Source organism: Carica papaya, chromosome 9 (genome assembly GCF_054855325.1).
Source record: "Carica papaya isolate Zhongbai chromosome 9, ASM5485532v1, whole genome shotgun sequence".
Classification (NCBI taxonomy): Eukaryota; Viridiplantae; Streptophyta; class Magnoliopsida; order Brassicales; family Caricaceae; genus Carica; species Carica papaya.
In genome coordinates this window covers 8,208,597-8,230,461 of record NC_142317.1, presented here as the reverse complement: position 1 = coordinate 8,230,461, position 21,865 = coordinate 8,208,597, and the positions used below count along the sequence as shown (strand labels likewise).

Here is a 21,865-nt window from a genome sequence, read left to right as displayed (position 1 = left end):
ATTTTTAAGTTTCATGGAACTCTTCCTTCCTATTTACATTTTTTTTAACAATTAAGAGTCCTTTTGCAGTTACTTCCTGAATATACTCAGGAGTAGGAGTTTTTTGGTGTTTCATCTAATGTTGTTGTGATGCAACTTCAAATTAAGTTTGGAACAAATGAACCTTGTTTGTAATCTCCATTTAGAAATTTACATTTTCACACTGATTACAAGATGATGGAAATCTCTTACAATAGTATAAAAATGGAGGATGATATCTTGAGGTCTGAAACAATCATCATTCACGACTATCTATAAGTGAATTAAACTGCTTGTATCGTTAGAATCAAATATCATCATTTCAACTATTTTAAACAGTCTAAAATCAAGATTAGGTCTTAAATAAACTGCTTGTTCTCGGTGCTATGCATTTTTTCCCTCACCCAGAGACTACAGTATAGTAAAATGTTAACCGCATATGCTTAAAACAAACAAGTGTTGAGGGGGTGTTGCAAATCTGCTTGTCATCCCTGTTGCAGGTTGCCTCGTGTACCATGGAAGACAGTTTTCTTCTATGTAGCTGATAATCTATGTTGGATGAAATTTGCAAATAGATAGTTTTTATTTTTTGATTGTGTATTCAGATTATCATAAGATGTTTATCTTTAGTTTGTAATGGTTGATAAGAGCCATAGTGGTTGAATGTCATGGTTGTGATTTGTTTTTTGTTTCAGCAATTGGATTGCATTACGAGTGGTATTTCCTCTAAAATGACTGTTGTGTTATTGGGCATTGATATTTGGAATGGGAAGTGTGCGAAATAAAACTGGTATCTTGTATTTGTTTGAGTGTTTTTTATTTTTTGATTGCGTAAACTTCTTCTCCAATAAAGTCAATGATGGATTTTCACAAAAACAAATAAATTTACCGATAAATAACAAATTAAAGAAAACATAAGACACTATTTCTTTCTGCAATTGTTCCCTGGAACCTCCCGAGTAAAATGAGTGGAAATGAAATACTGAAAAATCGTTTAAAAAAAAAAAAAAAACTCTTGTTTTTTTCTTTTGTAATAGATTATTTTATTTCTTTTGTAAAATTAAGCATAATAAAATATCACAATAATATTTTTGTTTTTTTATTTATTTATTTTTCTCTATTTCTTTGTGTCATGTTTAGGCCAAAAATTAGTAAAGAAATAGAGATAAAAAAAACGATAGAAAGGAAAAAAAAAAAAAAACATGTAATACTTCAAATAAGAGAAATGGAAGATATTTTCGTTAAGAATAAATAAATAAATAAACATATGAATATTGTTGTAATATTTTGTTTAATTCGTAAAAATATATATCAGTTATTTACAAAATGATAAACGAGAAAACAAAACATCAAATATAGTTTTGATTTCTAGAATTTATAATTATTTTTCTTCCAATTAATCTTTTTTCCCTCCAGTTCCAATTACCGTTTTACTATAGACTGTAACTCTCCTTGTCCCCCTCGATTCACCACTCTCCCTACTCGTTTTCCTTTCTATTACAGCCACCTCGATTACGTGCCCCGTGTTTTCTTCTACCTCACCTCTTCCCTTCCCTCAACTGCTTCATCTTCCTCTTTCTCAAATTAATGCCTTTCCTCTTCCTCGTTTTCCTTAGCAGGCTCCATCCCCTGCCACGTCCTTTTGTCCAAACCCGAAAACCCTAGGCTTATTTACGTATACTTTTCAATCTTCTTCTACTCAAGCTTCTCAAGTCCAAAGCAATAAGAACTCAGTGGTGACGCGAATCCTTCCTACCTTGCTCGCTAAGTTCTCCTTGAGACAAGACCCGTAACAAGTTGATACATAGCCGTGAGCTTCTTCTGTCGCTGTCGCTTTAGATTTCTTTGCGAGGTAATGGTCGATCCCTCGTTATTTCTTGAATGCCTGCCTATGATGCTTTTGAGGTCGATTTTCCACTATTGTCTGAAAATTGACTCCTGTCCCCGTGGATAGACATCAATGGATCTTGTTTATTTTGGTTGATTGTAATCGCCTTGTCTTCACTCTCCCTTTGCTGGTTAGCTTGGAGAGCACCTTGGTTTGGATTTTGATGCAATTTGTAGTTATGATGCGTGTATGTTTCAGTTGTATTTTGTCTGGAAGAAGGCATAAAATACGGGTTTGGATGTTTAGTTTTGGAAACATTTCCGTTCACGTGCAGCTCTGATAAGTTTTCCCTCTCTATTCATTTATCCCTCTTTTCACTCTCCAGTGAGAATCAGTGTTTCTTTACACATTAACGGGATTTGTACGAGCTGATATATATATATATATATATATATATATATTCTTCCTTTTGATATGAGAGCATATTTTGTATCCGTTGGTGCACTAATTTTATTGACGTTCTTTCGTTTTGTTTGGTATTTTACGCTCCGACTTCCGCGCATTATAGATCTATTAATTTGTGGGAGTGATTGTTGCATGATGTAAATAGTTTCTTTTCTTTGTTCATTGCAAAACTGTTCACCATATCCTGGTCTCAATCTTCTTTTCGTTTCCCTGTCTGGTTTCGGATATATGTTAATGTGATATATATACATATACACAGACATGTATATGTACGTCCATAGTCATACTCCCTCCGCCCCCGGCCCCTCCCCTCCCACGTATACATCATGTTAAAATTGAGCTCTAACCTCCCTGCGCTGAGTTCTTTATGGTTTTGTTGATGTAAAGCTGAAGGTATATGTGTAATTTGTTGTTTCAGTGGTCTCTTGTATGAAACTGAAGTTGGGAAGCAGTGGATTTGATCCTGGTTTGCTTTTCATCTTTTTTACTGTCTCATTGTTTATTGGGTATGTTGGATTAGACCCTCTACTTTTATACCGTATGGTATGGAATAGCCTTTTTTGGATATTCCCTCTTTGTCTATGTGTTGGATGTTTCCTAAGTTTATCTTTAGTTAGTGTTTGCTACTAGCTTCCTAGGTGCTCAGATTTGAATTAATTGTTAATAGCTTTTTGGTTGAGCTGGCAATTACTAAGTGGGTTGGGAAGTCTTGTTCAGTTCATAATTGTGAAGATTTGGAAAATAAGTTTCCACTGGGTAAGTGATGTACATATGTTGACCTTGTCTTACGTCCACGCCTAGTTCTCTTAACTGATGATGCATCGATTTGAATGTGTACGTTACTTAGTCGTTTCATGTGCTTTTTCATTTTCCTCATACTAGGAAATATAATAAGGTGGTTTAATAATCTTTTAATTCTATATTGTTTAAACCATTTTGCTTAGTTTTATTAAGTGTTTATATATATTCATGCGTGTTCGTGTACAGTTGCTTTTGTATGGACATAAGCACCAACGCGATTATAGTTCTGAATTTACAGTTTTTTTATTTCATTCATTTGATCATTAGACAAATGCTGCTTGCACTCATTGATTTCTCTCGTTAGTTTGGTAGTGCTGGTGTTATTCTACTTCCTCGATTCTTTTTTTTTTTTCTCATTCTTTCTATCTAATTTCTATATAGGGAAAGTTAGAATTTTGCTTTCATTTTATTTTGTCTTCTCCATTTTTTGTTTGTTATTTCTTCATTTATCTTTTAGAATTTTCTCTCGATTATCTAGTTTTTCTTAGATGGCATTGCACTGTAATTCAAATCCTTAACTCTGATCCAGTTTATATCTCCTTTTCTTTTTTGTTTATTCTTTCCATCTCTCCGGTTCTTTGATTCTTTAACTCTCCATTCAGCTATCTTGACTAGATAATCTTTTATTTGAGATTAAGTTGGAATTTCATTTTGTTCTTTGCATTTTATTTTTAGCATTAGACTCCCAATTGATATCATTTTTTCAAGGTATAAATCCTCCCCCCAATTCAAGAGTTGTATCTACTTCTTTATTGGTTTATTTTCTTTTTTGAAATAAACTTCTTTATTGGTTTATGGCCCAGCGATTTGTAATAAGGTAATTTATTTTTCTGTTATGGATGTCACTTACATCTACACATCTTCACAAGCCGTAATTAAAATTTTCTTAGGGAGTTGTATGCCTAATGCCTTCCCACCTTGTTATTTTGCTCACCTATTTTTGTATTTCATTTATTTATTTGACAGTGTTTTGCCCGAGCTTAAACCAGTGTCAGTGGCCACTCCATTTCTAACCAAAAGTGCGTTTGTCACAAAGGGGACAAAAGAACTTGTCAAGCAGAAAGGTAGATAGCTTAAAAACATAATTGATTCCTGGAGCAAGAATTTGTTTGTAATATACATTAATTTGTTGGGATAGGCGAGTTTATATAAGTTCTATCTTCCCATGTCTTTTTTTCTTCTCCTTTTTTGGGGATTGTTCATGGCTTTTTTTTTTTCAGCATATATATAGAGATGATTATAAATTTCTGTAAATCTCTAGACTTCAAGTTGAATTGCATGTCATATTTGGTCACCTTATTTCAGAATTGTTTCAGATATTTGTCTTAAAGTGTTCTCAACCTGCTAAGGTTTTTCTCTCCTTCTCATGTTTAACTTCAAGACTTGATCAATTGGCATGCATCAATTAATTTGTTAGTCCCATGTAAATTGCATGTGTTATGTCTTTGCGAGTTTGTAGGTTTTGCTTGTGTGTTCCACCTTTCTCCTGGCTTTCTTATTCTTAAGGAACCGTTCATGGTTTCCTCTTTCAGTAGATAAATAGAGGTTATTATCAAATCCTGTATATTTCTAGACTTAAAAGCTGAATTGCTTAGTCTTTTTGGAAGATAGCTTAACCTCCTTTAGTTTGTGTCTTTTCTTTCCCTACTGATTTTTTTTTTTTATAAAAACTACTAATGTCCTCCCCCCCATTTTGGTTGTGTAATTGCAAGATTGGATTCATTTGTATGCCTTAATTATTTATTAGTTTCATGTAGATTGCTTCTGTTATGTGTTAAGTTTGTAATCGGTGTGCATCTTTGCAGTAATTGCTAAAATGGGAGCAGGTGCTGAAAAATTTACTTTTGTTACCAGCATAGAAGAAGAGATTGAAGCTGACTAGGAGTGAGAAAGATTTCAGATAATGATGAATGCTAATTTGGCAAGAGATTCATATGTAGAACCCACGGGACATAACAGTTCAAAATCAGTTTCAACAGAGGCCCAACTGGATATCAAAAGCTGATTCATTTAGAAATGAGGAGAGAACAAGACTTGAATCAGGAGATACAGGCTGTTGGTGAATCTCAGCAAAAGATAAAGAAGAAGAAAAAGAAGAGACAGACTAATGCCTTAGGAAATAAAGATGTAAATCCTGGTGATGAAGAAGATATTTCTTCCGGTAAGAAAATATCCATTTTAAAAGAGGCTGTGTTTGACCTAAAGACTGATTCAGAGAAGATTCACTTTGTCTCGAAGTTAGTATGTCCATCACAAGAGAGGAAAAGAAAGAAGCAGAAGAAGAGGAAGGGTAATGCCTTGGGAAAAAAAAATGTGAATCCTGGTGGTCAAGAAGATAGTTCATCAAGTAACAAGATGGAGGTCCTGGAAGATAAAGATGTGGATCCTGGTGGTGAGGAAGATATTTCTTCGAATAAGAAACCCTTTATAATAGAGGATGGGATCAATATGTGCCCCGAGGCTGATTCGGAAAAGTTTCATTTGGACTCAAAATTAATCTGTCCATTGGCAGAGAGAAGGAGAAAGAAGTGCAAGAAGAGGCAAGGGAGTGCTGTGGGAAATAATGATGTGAATCATAGTGGTCAAGAAGATATTTCTTCAATTAAGACCACTTCCCTTGGTGCGGACCTGAAGATGGTGTCAGAAAAGGCTCATGTTGAGTCAGAATTAATCCCTCCACCAGAAAAGAGGAAAAGAAAGAAAAAGAAGAAGAGGCAAGGGAATAGCTCTGGGAATAGTTACATATATCATGGCACTCAAAAAAATGTTTCTTCAACTAATCCTACACCCTTCATAACAGAGCCAGTAATTAATACTGGCCCTACCACTGTTTCAGAAATGGCTCAGTGTAGCCTGGAATCATGCCCTCAAGAGGAAAAAAAGAAAAGGAAGAAGCAGAAGAAGCAGGGGAACACTGTGGCAAATAATGACATGAATCATTACAATGATGAAGATTTTTTTTCAATTAAGATCACTTACCCTGTAACAGAAGCTGGGACTGATTTTGGGCTGAAGGATGGTTCAGAGAAGTCCCATCTGGGCACAGAATTAATCCATCCGGCAGAAAAGAGGAAAAGAAAGAAGCAGAAGAAGAGGCGGGGGAATGCACTTGAAAATGAAGATGTGAACAATGGTGGCCAAGGTGATGCCTCTTCAATTCAGACCACTTCCCATGTAACGGATGATGAGATCAATATTGGCACAGAAACGGGTTCAGAAATTGTGAATTTGGCCTTATGCCATCCATCCGGAGAGAAGATGAGAAAGACGTTGAAGAAGATGAAGGGGAACTCCTTGGAAAACAATAACATGAACCATGGTGCTGAAGGAGGTGCTTCCTCAATTAAGATTAATTCCCTTGTAACAGAGAATACTGGCCTAAGTTTTGACCTAGAAAAGATGCATTTGGACTCGGAACCAAGCCATCTGCAAGAAGAGAGGAAAAGAAAGAAGGTAAAGAAGAGGAAGGGGAATGCCCTGGGAAATAATAAGATAAATCATGTTACTGAAAAAGATACTTCTCTAACTGATAGTACATCCCTTGTAAAAGAGGATTGGATTGATATTGGCTCAGAATTAAGCAATCCAACTGAAGAGAGGACTGGAAAGAAGCAAAAGAAGAGACAGGAAAATGCCCCGGGAAATAATGAAATTAATCACTGTAGTAAGAAGGATCCTTCTTTAGTTAAGATCACTTCACTTGTAATGGAGGGTTCAGTTGATACTGGCAGACAGAATGATTCAGAAATGGGTCATCCTGAGTTAGGCCGTCCACCAGGAAGGGTAAAAATAAAGAAGCGGAAGAAGAAGAGTTGCAGTGCCCTTAAGAATGATGATAAAGAAAATGTTTCACAGGAAGAAAATTCTACAAGGAAGGATGCTTCGCTAGTAGATTCATGCTCACATAAACAAGTCCTGGAATGTTCTGAGCCTCAAATATCAGAACTTAACACAAGTTCGAGTTTGTGCACAGAAAAGAATGAAGGAGAGCCTTGGAGTAACCGACATGATTCCTCAAAGAATAATGAAGCAAACTGTGATAGCGAGAATGATGGGAAGCCTGTTCTTGAAGTTGCAGGTTTTGAGTCAACAAATATAAAGGAAAATTGTCTTATCTCTCATGAAGTTGGTTTACCGAAGCATTTAACTTCTGTTCAACAAGATTTTGATACCGAGGTTGATCAAATTTTGCCTGATACACAAAATGTCGAAACCAACCAGAGGAAGAAGAAAACAATCATAACAAGTCATAATGAAAGGGGAATGCCCTCTTTCTCTGTTAATGATTTAAAAACTACTGAGGAGCAGGCTTTGGCACAGACCTCGCAGGACCATTCATACAGGGAACATGCAGCTGTCGTTTCGGAGATTAAGTTAGATGTAATACTGGAAGGTAGTCATGTTACATCAGCAAAAGTTTCAGAACATATTCTGCAGAAGAAATGCACTGCAAATGGTTCAAATAGTGAAGTCACATCCAAGGAGGTTGCGGACAGAATGGAAATGAATCCAGAAGAGGCTATTGGTGGAGACAGAATCGTGGAAGATTTATCAGTGTTAAAGATCTATGAGGAGTGCATTGAAGAGAGAAATAATCGTACTGTAGCTGAGGTATCGATTCCAGTTCAAAATAAACATGAGAAGGATGACAGCTGCAATAAGTGTCTAATTAATTGCAAGAGAAGTTGTGATGATTTGGCTGGCCATGACTTTTCTTGCACTCCCAGGCAAAAGAATGCAGAGAAAGAAACAAAGATAGAAGAGGGTATTCCTTCTTTATCCAGTTTGAATATAACAAAAGATAGTGGTGACCTAAATGATGCTGATAAACAAGACAATTTCTCCCAAATTTTGCATTCTTTGTCAGAAAGACCTTGTGCTAGTCATTCTAAGAGGAAGCTTCTTGTGCTTGACTTGAATGGACTACTTGCAGATATTGTTCCATATGTTCCTTATGGATATAGGCCATATGCTAGAGTATCAGGAAAATCAGGTGAAGACTCATTTTTCAAGCTGCAATCTTTTTAACTTGATGTCTGTTCTTTTGCTTATTCTAACTTTGTTGTTTAACTTTTCAGTTTTTAAGAGGCCTTCCTGTGAAGATTTTTTGGCGTTTTGCTTTAAGAGATTTGATGTTGGAATCTGGTCATCAAGATTGAAGTATGTTCGTATGACATTCTTGTTTCCTTTGACTTGTTCTATTCTGATTATTTTATTTTTTTGAAATAAAAGTGTGAAGTATATTTTGATTATGAAGTATATTTTGATTACTTGTTGTTCTATCTTGATTATGTTTGTGATGTAGGATAAAGAGAGCTTGAAGACAAACCTAGAGAAATTTTTATTAGAAAAAAACCTTGAAGATTTTGGATATCAATAATCAAAACAATATCTCAATATTTGAATAATAATCCTAAACTGTCTATCTAGTAACTAAATTAGGTACCTTATTTATAGGATCTAAATACATTAAAAATAAGAAATTTAGAAAACCTAGTAAATAGGGAAAAACAAGAAAATAAGAAATCTAAGAAATAGAAAAATAAATCATTCTATTTTCTTTTTTATTATTATTTTTTTTGAAATAAAAGTGTTGAATGAATTGATGTAGAGGTACCAAGAGGGCACCACTCATGTACAAAATTATTTATAAATCTATTAAGTTACCAATCACAAAACCAAGGTCATCTAGGTAGTCAATATTATGTCCCAAAACAATGGAACCAAAAAAATAAAACTAATTGTTAATTTTTTTGAAATAAAAAGTGTAAAGTATTATTTACAAGGTACCAAAAATGGAGGTACTACCCGTGTACAAAATCACTACAAAGAAGTTAGAGCATCAAGGACATCCCCAAAATCCTCATCATTAGTGATGTCATGACCAAGCACAATTGTCCCAAACAAGTGAATCCATCCATTTGTTAATCTATTAGAACTACTCTCTATACTATCAAAAGCCATTTTATTCCACTCTTTCCAAATAACCGAAAAAACGGTCAAAGTGATAAAGTTAGCAATGTTTCTTTTTACACATAAACCATCCCAAGCCCAAATCTCCTCCCCAACCAAACCCGAAAAAACCCAATTGATACCTAACCACCCATAAATCCTGTACCATAGTTTAGAAACAGTAGGACACCATAGTAGAAGGTGATTGCAAGTTTCCTCAGCCTTTAAACAGTAGTAGCAACCATTTACAATAATCCTGCCTTTACTTTTCAACCTGTCCAAAGTAAGGATTTTTTCCCAGCAAGCCTCCCAAGCAAAAAAAGCAATGCGTGGAGGAATTTTAGTCTTCCAAATCGGCTTAGCAGGAAATGGTCTTCTGTTTTTAGTACCCATCTCGTGTAATAACCTATAGTATGAAGTGACAAAAAATAATCCATTTTTTTCCAAATTCCACCCCACCTGATCATCACTATCCAACACCTGTGCAGATTCAAGAGTAGACACCAAGTCTTCAAACTCTTTAACCTCCCAATCATTTAAATTCCTCTTAGTATTAATTAAACAAATTGTGTTCCCATTAACAACCTTGTAAGCCTCCAAAACAGTCATAACTTTGGATTGAGCGATATTATAAATTCTGGAAAACCTCCTCAGTAGTCTACCTTCACCAACCCAATCTTCTTCCCAAAAATTTCTCTTGTTACCTCTGCCAAGTTTCCACTTTCACTAATTAAACAAATTCCATTGCATTAGAATTTTCCTCCACAAACCCCGCCCATGAGGGATAGAAAATCTGCCACCACTTCTCGAGGTCATATGCTCACCCCATCTAGCTTCAACAATCCTTCTTTGCATTCTATTTTCTTCCCTCCAATACCTCCAAAGCCATTTACGTTGAAGCGTTTCATTCAATTTAACTAAGGACTGAATCCCCAATCCCTCATATTGAAGAGGAGCTTTAATGTCATTCCAATTAATCAAATGATATTTCCGATCATCAATACCACCACCCACAAAATCCTACGCTAGATGCTTTCCAATTTCTCTCCCACTCTCACCGAGATAGTAATTGTAGATAAGTAATATATTGGAAGATTGACCAAAGTTCTTTTAATTAAGGTTAATCTCCCTCCTTTAGACAAAAAACCCCTCTTCCACCCTGCAAGTCTCATTTCGTACATGTCGATGACCGATTTCCACATACAAAATCTTTGTATTTAGCCTCCAAGGGAACCCCTAAGTACTTAAAAGGGAAATTGGCTTCTTTGTACCCCAAAATTTCAGCATAAGCCCCAGCCGCACCACCACCCCCAGTTCTGGCCATTTTGGATTTGTTGAGATTAATTTTGAACCCCGAAACCGCTTGAAAACATAATAATATACATCCTAAATATAACATATTCTTTAATTCTGGTTGGCAGAGTATGAGAGTGTCGTCAGTAAAAAATAGATGGGTCACATCAGTTTTGTTTCCACCCGTACCCACCGGTTTGCCCCTCAACATCTGCAGATTATTCGCCCTACACAAAATGCCATTAAAAGATTCCATAACACAAATGAAAAGAAGAGGAGAGAGAGAGGATCCCCTTGTTTTAAACCTTTTGTTGCCTTGAAAAATTTAGGACCCCCATTTATAAGTACAACAAAAGATGTAGTAGTAATGCATGTTTTCATCCACTTCCTCCATTTTGACCCAAAACCCATTCTATCAAGCAAATAATCAACAAAATTCCAATTAACATTGTCATAAGCCTTCTCCAAATCAAGCTTGCACACCGAACCGTTCCTCTTATTAACAAAAAGATCATTAACTGTTTCATTTGCAGCCATCACCGCGTCAAGAATTTGTCTTCCTTCAATAAAAGCATGTTGACAATCCCCAATAACCTCCCCTAACACTTAGAGAGCCTTCTAGCCAACACCTTTGTAATTAATTTGTAGACACAATTTACTAAACTTATAGGTTTAAAATCTTTAAACTCATTGGCCCCATTCTTTTTAGGTATGAGCGTAATAAAAATAGAGTTTAAAGATTTCACAAATTTAACCGAACAATGCATTTCTTTGAATATACACATAATGTCATTTTTCAACAAGTACCAGAAAACTTGAAGAAACTTCAAATTAAAGCCATCCAGACTAGGAGCCTTGTTGCCATTGCATGATTTTAACCCATCAAGCACCTCCTCCTCGGTGAATTCAGCTTCGAGCATTTTACAACTCATTTACGAAATTCTATTAAATGGCAAACCATTCAGATTGGGGCGAACCTCCCTGTCTTCTTTGTATAAATTGAGAAAATATTCTCTGGCAGCCTCTCTCTCAACTCAGTATAGCCCTGAACCATCACACCAAATCTCTTCAATGTAATTTTCACAGTGTCTACAAGAGGCCAAAGCATGGAAATATCTAGTGTTCCTGTCCCCCTCCTCCAACCATTTCTCCTTGGATCTTTGTCTCCAAACAGACTTTTCATCCTTCAAATGAGTAGTCAGTCTAAGTTTCAAATTTCCTCTCCGACCTCTTTCCTTATCATTTAAGCGCTTCGATCCCTCGTTCTCATCCAGATCATTAATCTAAGCCGTGACAAACTCAAATTCAGTTTTTTTCTCACCCAAGACCTCTTTAGTCCAAATCTTAATTTCTTTTTTCAGGACTTTAAGTTTATATGCAAATCTGTAACTTGCAAAACCTTCAGCTTCCGTGTTCAGCCAAATTTTTTCCACCAGCTGCCTAAAATTTGTCATTCCCAAACATTTATTATCCAAACGAAAAGGGATAGGACCCCATTGAATCCCCTCAGCTTCGATGCAAATAGGGTAATGATACGATGTAGGTGGGGGTAAAATTTTGTGACAAATTCCGGCAAGATCCACCAACAAATTTGAAGAAATAAAAATCTGTCTATTCTCGACCTACTTTGTTGATTGGACCAAGTCCACTGCCCATTTGATACAGGCAGATCTATAACATCAGCCCTATCCATTCTCTCCTTAAATTCGCTTGCCTCCTTTACAGAGAAATTGCTTCCACTTCTCTCACCCCTTCTCATAGTCATGTTAAAATCCCCCCCAAATGACCCAACTACCATCCCATTTAGCTCTACACATCTCCAACTCATTCCATAACAGAGCTTTCTCCTCTTTGTTTCCCCTGCCGTAAATCCCGATAAACATTCAACTAAAATCTTCATGCCTGTTTTTAAAAATACAGGATAATGTGCATTCCCCTTTTAAGACATCCACACACTGCACGTAATTATCCCACCACAACATAATCATACTACCAGCAGTGCCTTTAGCTGGAATATCCTGCCATCCCTTATCTTTTACACACGATAAGCTATTAACAATTCCACTGTCATACATTTCCAGTTTTGTTTCTTACAAATGTACAACAGTAGGTTTCCACTTCTTAAAGCATCCCCGGATTATCCGTCTTTTGCCTTTGTCATTGACACCACGAACATTCCAAGAAATAACCTTTCCTATCATTGACAAGTCATCCTAACCCCTCCTGAATCCCTGCTTCCCTTCCTTCTGCTCTCATAATTTATTGAAGATTCCAATCTTTTTAACTCTCTTGGAGTACCACCGGGCTGTTTTCTCTTTTCTTTACTGACCCTCCCTTTCAACTTCATTGAAGTTTTTCTTTTTTCTATTTCAGAGAAGAAAAGAAAGGTCAAATGTTCCATACCTTCCAGTGAGACACCCATCTTTTTGCTGAATTTCTGTATATTATTGGCAACCCACTGAGAGCAGTGATCCATTTCTCTTTTTATGATTTTTACACTTTTTAGGCTTAGTTGAATGATTTCTTTGATTTCAGAGTCATAAACAGAATTGAGCGCCTGGGCTTCTTTGTCCAGGGAAACCATTACCATGTTCGACGCTTTCTCCTCTTCACTCTGTGAATCTACCGAAACTATACTATCACTAACGAAGCCATCAATAGTAGAGAAGACCGAACAAAGCTCTTTGTATTCGTCATCACTTTGTTTCTCTGGTATCTCTGTTCCTTCACAGTCCTTCTCATCCCCTTCCTTTTCCACGACCTCGAAACCTAACTTTTTCTCTTGTTCTATTTTTTTTTTCCTTCTCTTTTTTCTTCCACTAATCTGTTTGATGTGGTTTTAATCCCCGAACATTCACCCCAGGTCGAGTTAAAGCCAAAAACCCTACCTGGGCTGGAAGTAAAGCCTTCATCTTTCTTCGGGCTAGCAATCCATTTCTCTTTTTCTTTCCAGGTGAACTTGCTTGTCTTGCCCAACCCAAATTTCAAATTACGACTCTGGCCCCTATTCCTTGCATTAGGCCCAAGATTTCTTTCGTTACTATCTTTCCGGGTGCCCAATGGGTTCAAGCCAACCCGCTTCGAATTGCCAGCAATCTGCCTCTGTCCTATCCACTTCTCCTTTCCTCCATCATTTTTTAGCGCCGCTGCATATGACAGTGGACCTCCCCCATTTATCGTAACATTAATCAGATCTTTGCAATGCGGGCATGGGAAGGAAATCTTCAACGGTTGCTTCACCTTATTCTGATTCTCCATTGGACTTCTCTCTCTCCTCTTTATCTTTTTCAGTTTCTGAATTAGGGAATATCACAGGCCTATTCCCAAGTTCATATCTAGCAACCATCAGTTTACACCATCCATTCCCTTGAAATCCTCTTGAAAAGAAAATCCTCTTTGTGTTAAGACCCCCTTGCATTGTTAGCGCAAGATATTCGCCCTTCTATTTGTCCCAAATGAAAGCCATAACTCGTAATTCCTCTTCACCAAGTGTTTAGCCCAACACCTCGGCTTTTTCCTCCACCAGAACTCGTCAAGAGTTTCCAAGAACCACTCAGATTCGTCTTTCTCTAGAAAGATCGAGCGCCTAAAGCCGCGCCCATTCTCAGTGATCTGAATACAATCCACCCTTTTCCCGTCGTATACCAGATCGAAAGATTTATTCTCAGTTGCTAAAAATCTTCTTCCGAACATACTCATGTCTTTTCTTACATTGCGGTCAGTCTAATCGGCCGACCAGATTTCCACTAGTTTGGAATAGGTAGAGAGAAAACTAGAGGGAGAGTGTATATTTAAAACCAACTATTAATGATAATACTAAAGTCAGTCTCTTTGTCTTTGAATGCACAATTGTTCCTTTTTTTCCAAAGAACCCAAAGATGGTGATAAGAATTAATCTGAGAGTTTTCTTTACTTTGCTTATGCCTTCCCAAGCAAGGAGTTCTTTAATGACCGAACCGCAAGTTACCCAAGAAATACCCATAAGACCCAAGACACTGGACCATAGCTTGTGAGAGACTGGATAGCCCAAGAGGAGATGGTAGCATGATTCAAGGCTGTTTTACAGAGTCTATTTTCTTTTATTATAAAACTTCCAAAGCTTAGAAAAGGAAATTAAATATTCCTATTTCTTTTAGTTAATTTAGAAAAAGGATTAAATCTTCATATTCCTTTTAGTTAACTTCCCAAAACATTTATATTCATTTAGATTCTAGCTCATATTTCATATTACTGAGATATGTCCGTTTTATGATCTTACTATTTTGTATCATTCTCCCCCACTTAGTGAAAACTTGATATCGAGTTTTGAGATATGGAAGTATAAAGAATCTCAAATTCAGAACTTTTTAATAATTGAAGCTTGCAGAACTTGAAATTTTAATGAGAAAACTTGAATGCTTCTGAAATAAAGGATTCTAAAGATATAGGGAACCAATTTAGAGACAAAATCTATAAAGGGAGAATAGTCAAACTTTCCTCATTATTTTAGGAGCCAAAAAATGTAGAGCAGTTTCTTTAGATAGGGCCTCTTTCTTTTTAGCAAGAACAATCGTCGTTTTCAGCCTCAACAACATTGCTTAAAACTAAATCGAGAGATTTGTTACTCGGAAACTCAGCTTGATTAGTATGAATAACAACCTTGTTAGCAATCTCTTCATCCCAAATATCTCAGTTGTAACTTCAATACTATTAGTCAATTCTTTATCATTAGGTTTCAGGACTTCTATAAGATTTTGCTCATTCACCAATTCATTCACTCTTTCATCCTTTATTTGTTCCTCTTACTTTGCTGGTGTTTAGGATATGTGAGGTTTTTTCAACTGAATATTCAAGAGTTTCTTTATGTTTTTCATCACCAGTTCATATATATCAATCTTATTACTTAAATCTTGGGGAATGAAAAGGTATCGCAAGGTTGGCAAGGGTGTTAGGGGTTATCAGTTGGGGCTTATTAGAAATTGCTAAGTGCTTGGGATCCAGTGATGAGTAGATTAGAGAAGAAGCTAGCAGAATGGAAACGTGCTTTTCTATCTAAAGGTGTGAAATTGATGTTCACTAAAAGCACCTAGGCAATTACCCATATATTGCATGTTCCTGTTCACTATTCCTACGATTTTTGCCAAGAGAATGGAAGCCATACAAAGTAGATTTTTATGGGGAGATTCAGATGAAAGAAGAAGATTCCACTTAGTAGCATGAGAGGAGATCAAGAAAACTCTCACTCAAGGAGGATTAGGGTTAAGTTTTATAATGGATATGAATTTTGGCTTTGCAAGGTAAATGGCTGTTGAGGTTCATGCAAGAAGAGGGAACATTGTGGAGAAGGGTGACTGAAATGAAGTATGTTGGAGATGAGAAAGGATGATTCATCAGATCATTGAGAAAAAGATCATTGACAAGGCCACATGGAAAAGTTTGTGGATAAATATTTGTATGGGTAAAGCCAGTTTTCAGTCTTGTATCAAATGGAAGGTCGGAGAGGGTAACCGAGTTAGTTTTTGGCTTGACACGTGGTTGAAAGGTGGGGCGAGAGATCAATATCCGCAGATTTTTGACATATCTCAACAGAAAGACATGATGGTGTATGAATCTTTTAGAGATATAAGGGGGGAGCTAAGGAGTAGCAGGTAGATGTATAGAGAAACCTCAATGATTGAAAACTCAATTATTGGCTCGACACGTGGTTAAATGCTGGAGCCTTGAGACACCAGTATCCGCAGATTTTCGCCATAGCTCAACAGAAAGACATTCTAGTGAGTGAACCTTTCAAAGATATAGGGGAGGAGCTAAGGAGTGGCAAATAGATGTACAGAGAAACCTCAATGATTTAGAGATCAATGAATACAAGAATCTCCTATGTACCTTATGTCTCATTGTCCTGGACAGCAGTGATGATCAACCCTTATGGAGCATTACTAAATCTAGAGCTTTTACGGTTAACTCTTTCTTTAAGCATTTGACTAAATAAGCAAATGGAGGTAGCGAGTTTCCTTTTAGACAGATATGGAAGGTTAACGCTCCACCCAAGGTATCTTTTTTGGCATGGGAAGCCAGTAGAGGTTATATTCTGACGATTGATAAATTGATGAGAATGAGAGATTATGGTGAATGGATACTATTTGTGTAAAGGAGCTTCAGAGACTTGTAATCATGTTCTCTTGTGGTGCCTGATAGCTTGCAAGTTATGGGTACTATTGGGTATCAGCTATGGATGGTTGGATCGGTTAGAGATGAAATTTGGGCATGGAAAAGTATAAGTCGGCAGAGGAAGTGTTTTGATATTATTTCGCTTACTATTTTTTGGGAGTTGTGGAATGAGAGGAATAGAAGAGCTTCTGAGGGGTAAGAGGATGAGAAAGATTTTAGTAGAATTAGGAATAGATGGTTTTATACCCTTGGCTTTTTTATGTTAGGTCATCATTTGTATTCAATGAAGGATTTTTGGGAACCTTATTTACATGTTTGTAGATATATAAATATTTGTATACTGGTGGACAACCCTTTGGGGTCTATTAATATTATTCACGCTTTTATTTCAAAAGAAAAATTATTTAAATCTTGGATAGCTTCATATCTTCGAAAACTTTATAAAGAATAAGAAGTGTCATGTTGTTCTTATGACTTTTTATTTGGAGGTGGAGCACTTGTTTTCACTATTTTAGACATCGGAAGATAATATTGAACTCCATTTGATAACATCTATCATATAAGTAATATCTTTAGAGAGAATCTTATGCCTTAAGAGCATCTTCATAAAGTGCAGGTTGGGAACCTTATTTACATCTATCTTATAAGTAATATCTTTAGAGAGAACCTTATTATGCCCTCAGAGAATCTTATGCAAGAGCGTTCGAGGGCATTGAAACTAATATTATAAACATTAGAAATAAATGATTTTATACTTTTAGGTCTATTTTATTAGGTCATGATGTGCATGATTGAGAAGATATTGAATTAGATATGAATCACTTGATAGATATGTAATTATTTTGTATACAGGTAGTACCCTGTTGGTACCTTTGTGAATAATATTTCTCTCTTTTATTTTAAAAAAAAGAGGATCTTCATAAAGTTTATATGTCACAAAAGTTTGCAATTGTGTAGAATGTCGATTGATTTTAATTTTCTCCACATATCCATATTGATCAAAAGATTTGTATAAAGCATATAGTTATTTGTAACTAAACCATATACTTGATAGAACGTAACTAAAAGAACTCTACTCAATTTTGAAATCCATCCAATCTTCCTCTTAACTCCAAACACATTTTGTCCAATATCAATTTGCAAGGGTAAATAGTGAACAAGAACTTTAGCCAACTAACTCAAAAAATGAAGAGCACTTCTAAAAACCTCAAGAGTTGTTTGTACTGGGGTTTTGGGATTTCGCCAACCGGGAACTTCTGAAGCTAATGCTGAAGGCGGTGTCAACCACCTCCTGGCGATAGCCGGCAAACAAGCTGACCTGCTTTTATAGTTTATGGTTTTTTTTGCTGTTCTATGGAGAAAAGGGGAGACGGTGTGTATATGCAAGAAGCAGATGGAGTATTTTGGGAACTGAACTGTGGAGAACTTAGGGAACCATGATGAATCAAGTTTAGGCTTTGATACCAACTGAAGTAGAACAAGGAGAACTTGAAGATAAAGCTTGGGAAAATTTATTAAGAACAAAATTTGAAGACCTCAGATCTCAATAATCAATATATATCTTAATATTTGAATAATAATTTACTAGTCTACCTTATAACTAAACTAGGTAACTTTTGTTTAGGCGCCAGATATATTAAAAATAGGAAATCTAAAGAACCTAGTAAATAGAAAAATAAGTTAAATAGAAAGGAGTTGAGAAATAAAAAATATAAGAAATTGGAAAACAAATCATCTTATTTTCTTTTAACATGAAACTCCCTGAAACATAGAGAAGGAAATTACATATTCCTATTTCTTTTAATTAACTTAGAAAAGGAAATTAAATCTTCATTCTTTTAGTTGACTTCTCAAAATGTTTATGTCCCTTTGTTGATTCTACCTCATATTTCCTATTACTGAAATATGTCCACTTTATGAGTTTCCTATTCTACATCAGTTTCTTTTGAAAAGTAGTTTTTTACATTATGCCTCAGAAAAAATCTCTCTTCTACTTTTCCGAGTTATGATCCATTTATGGCTTGACGACACTGTTGTCTTGAATATTTTTTGCAGGAAAAATGTTGACAGTTTGGTTCATATTCTTTTCAGAGATACACAACACAAATTGCTGTTCTGTTGGGTAAGTCAATTTTGAGCATGTCAACTGCGCTGATTTTTGATAGAAGATTGCCATTTGTTGCTGTTAAATGTTTCTGAAATGAGGACTAAATAGATAGCCTATTGCAAATGAGAATCATTAGAAAGCCGTCTTATTTTCTTGGCATGTTTTGCATTATACTTCTTTACAAAGTTCTAAATCATTCCTTTCTGCTGTCTGTTTGCATGTGCTGGAGTATTATGAATATTGCATGCAACTCTGTATTCTGTTTGAAGAGAATTATTTTCACTAGAAGATACATTCTCTAATTTACTGGTGCACTAGCTTTTGTTTTTTAATTGAAGTTCTCGACTCATCCTCTTGATTGTAGTAGTAACTTTGGTTGTATTTTCTTTAATAAAGATCTGTGAATCTTAAAGACCGACCATCTGGGTTATTTGCAGGATGCATCTCACTGTACTAGAACAGGATTGCAGACTATTGACAATAAAGATAAACCTCTTGTTTTGAAGGAACTGAAAGTTTTGTGGGAATATCTTGGACATCATCCTTCTTTGGTAAATCAAGAATATAATGAGTCAAACACCTTGTTGGTGGATGATTCCCCTTACAAGGCTTTGCGCAATCCAGTAAGTACTGAAATCTGTGCTCTATATTATTATTATTTTTGGCTTTATGACTTGCTCATCACTTTGGATATAGCCTAGATCTCGTATCTGAGCCAACTTTTTCATTGTTTAGGCACACACAGGATTATTTCCCTATTCCTACCAGTATAAGGATGTTCGGGATTCTTCATTAGGTGAGATATTTCACATCCTCAATATATCTGTTTTGAAAAACTGGAACCAATGTACAGTCCATAAGCTTTTGACCCAGGATAACTATCATGGTGTGTTTGGCTTTCCATATTCAGTTCCCAGCCAATTCTTTTGGTGGTGAGAATTCAACTTCGACCTTGAAATTTAGGAATTGAATTTTCACCATCAAGGAATTCAAAGGGAAGTTAGGATAACTCAAACACTACAAATTATGTTCTGCATTATGAATATTAAGGCAGAAAGATGAGAACTGGAACTAGTAATTAAGTAGGAATCGAATGGGAATTGAATCAAACACAAATGATATTTGGATAAAATATTTTCGTAACTATCTTGAGTGACTTTGAATTGTTTGCTTCATTCTTTGTTTTTTCCATCAGTTTCTGCATTATTCAGTTAGTGGTCATCTATGCTGTTAGATTTTAGATTTTGGAGGACAGTTGATATTTCTTGCACTCTGCCCATGAGCTTTTGTATGCTTCCACTTCCTTTACAAAGCATAGTTCTGCTATTTAATTTAATGCTTTATGCATCTGTTCAAGAGGACAATAACGGAGTTCCCCATTTTTTATAACAATCATGATCATTATTCTTCTTTGCCTGCTCATGCTTAATTACAACAGGACCTGAAGGCGATCTTAGGTTATATCTAGAAAGGCTAGCTGTTGCTGAGAATGTTCAGAAGTTCGTTGAGCAAAATCCATTTGGTCAACGAGCTATTACAGAATCAGACCCATCATGGGATTTTTACTCAAGGATTTTAAGCACGAGTTGATGTCATTACTGCTGATCTCACAATATCACGTTCTATATCTTTAACCAAATTTATTATTTTTCCTGAATGATGTTTTATAAATTGCTTCTAGAGATTGCTCAGGTGTGGGAATGCAAGACTGGTTAGATAATTCTTTTCCCCATGCAGCCTGATCACCTCACTGGTCGTGAGCCATACAACGCCAATAATTTGTCCTGTGGTTAGTCTATACTCCAACACGAACATTTTCTTTTCCACCGAGTATTTTGAATTGTCATTGTAACATTTACTGATTCAAGTACATGTATATATAATACCCTCTTTCCAGTTTTGGTAGGGCTTTACACTTTCAGACTTTTCTTTGTGGGGGATAAAGGAGGCTTAAAAGATTTTTGTTCTCCTTTTTGACCAAGACAGGAGTTATATAATGAGATGAAGTTAATGAGGAAGTGTTACATGATATTCAACTATTACGATTTACAGACTAATACATTTTTAACAAGGAAAAATAAACTATTGCATGATACTTTGTTGTCGGGAGTATATTCTGAATATTTTGTTGCATGATAATTTGATTCTTGTAATTTCGGAGCATCAAATTACAATAATCAAATTAAGTGATTAAGATTAGAAATATATTTTTGTCAACTGAATTAAGTCAAATTTTTAAGTAAATTATTTCTGGTTATCTGGATTAAATTCAATGTGCATATATATGTATATATGTGTATATACATGTATGTATTCATAGACGATACTGCCACCATAATTATATCCACATGGTATGGAGATAGATGATATGGGCGGTTGAGGTTATATTTGCTCTTATCATAAGTTCGTACAGGGAGTAGATAGATACCAATTGATTGTTGCAAGGGTTTCCCATGTGCTCTTTTACTTATTTTAGAAAAGGGGCTTAGGGTCATGCCCTGTTGTTTACATTCACCCATTGGGCCCACCTTCATTTAACCTCTTTCTTTTTGATTTTTTTTGGTCCGTTTGTCCCAAAAGGAAAGGCCACATAATTTAGGTAAGAGGCACATAGAATTATTTAGTTATCAATAGTATTAGCTAAAAGGAAGATAAGATATATGTATATATATAATTAACCCAACTCATATTCATAAAATGGTTGGGTAGGAGAATCTCCTGATTAATCATCAACTGTCAAGTAGCTAGGGCAGGGCATGTGCCCTAAAGATATGATAGGGATTCTGATAACTTGGCAGTTTAGATTCATGACTTGGCTTTTACCCAAATTTCATTTATTTATTTTTTCTGTTGAATTTTCCTCATATGATTCTCCTTATTGTTACCCCTTAATTTTGCATGATTATAATCCAGAGTAAATTAATGAATTTATTGATTTTAAAGTACATGATTACGATGATGTCAAAGGAGGGATGTGGGATTTAGATTGGTGTGATTATAAATTTACGTACAGTATATTCTGTTTCCTTCAAAAGAGTTAATTTTATAATGATTAAGATATGATGAATTATACAGCATCTTTCTTCATATGAAAATATCTCTGAGTTGATTATCAGGACCACTATTAGTTCAAATAGTTTTAAGTTCTATTATTTCTCATTTTTGTTCAATCATTAATATGGTGACTTACATTTTAGTTGGTGTTAATAATTTGAGCCATGTTCTCAGTACTAGAAGTGTAATTAGGAAACATT

At 35.6% G+C, this 21,865-nt stretch overlaps 1 protein-coding gene across 3 annotated transcripts; it reads left to right on the top strand.

Moving 5' to 3' along the window:
- The first annotated feature begins 1,499 nt into the window (after positions 1-1,499).
- LOC110811159 (uncharacterized) lies at positions 1,500-20,650 on the top strand. 3 transcript variants are annotated; one of them, XM_022037567.2, is made up of 9 exons: positions 1,500-1,870; positions 4,079-4,176; positions 4,918-7,877; positions 7,980-8,105; positions 8,191-8,272; positions 18,560-18,626; positions 19,049-19,234; positions 19,347-19,407; positions 20,050-20,650. In XM_022037567.2, the coding sequence occupies exons 3-9, from the start codon at positions 5,129-5,131 to the stop codon at positions 20,199-20,201; spliced, it is 3,423 nt and encodes a 1,140-aa protein (XP_021893259.2). In that variant the 5' UTR covers positions 1,500-1,870; positions 4,079-4,176; positions 4,918-5,128; the 3' UTR covers positions 20,202-20,650. The 3 variants fall into 3 exon arrangements, 2 of the variants coding, with proteins under 2 accessions (XP_021893259.2, XP_021893258.2); XR_002539097.2 differs by having other exon boundaries at positions 1,501-1,870; positions 4,918-8,105; positions 20,050-20,400; positions 20,509-20,650; XM_022037566.2 differs by having other exon boundaries at positions 1,501-1,870; positions 4,918-8,105.
- The last annotated feature ends 1,215 nt before the right edge of the window (positions 20,651-21,865 follow it).

Coding starts and splice junctions, on each gene's coding strand:
- LOC110811159 (XM_022037566.2), top strand. CDS start 5,129: ATGAGGAGAGAACAAGACTTGAATCAGGAGATACAGGCTGTTGGTGAA. Junction 8,106..8,190: donor TAGAGTATCAGGAAAATCAG/GTGAAGACTCAT, acceptor TTAACTTTTCAG/TTTTTAAGAGGCCTTCCTGT. Junction 18,627..19,048: donor ACAAATTGCTGTTCTGTTGG/GTAAGTCAATTT, acceptor GGTTATTTGCAG/GATGCATCTCACTGTACTAG.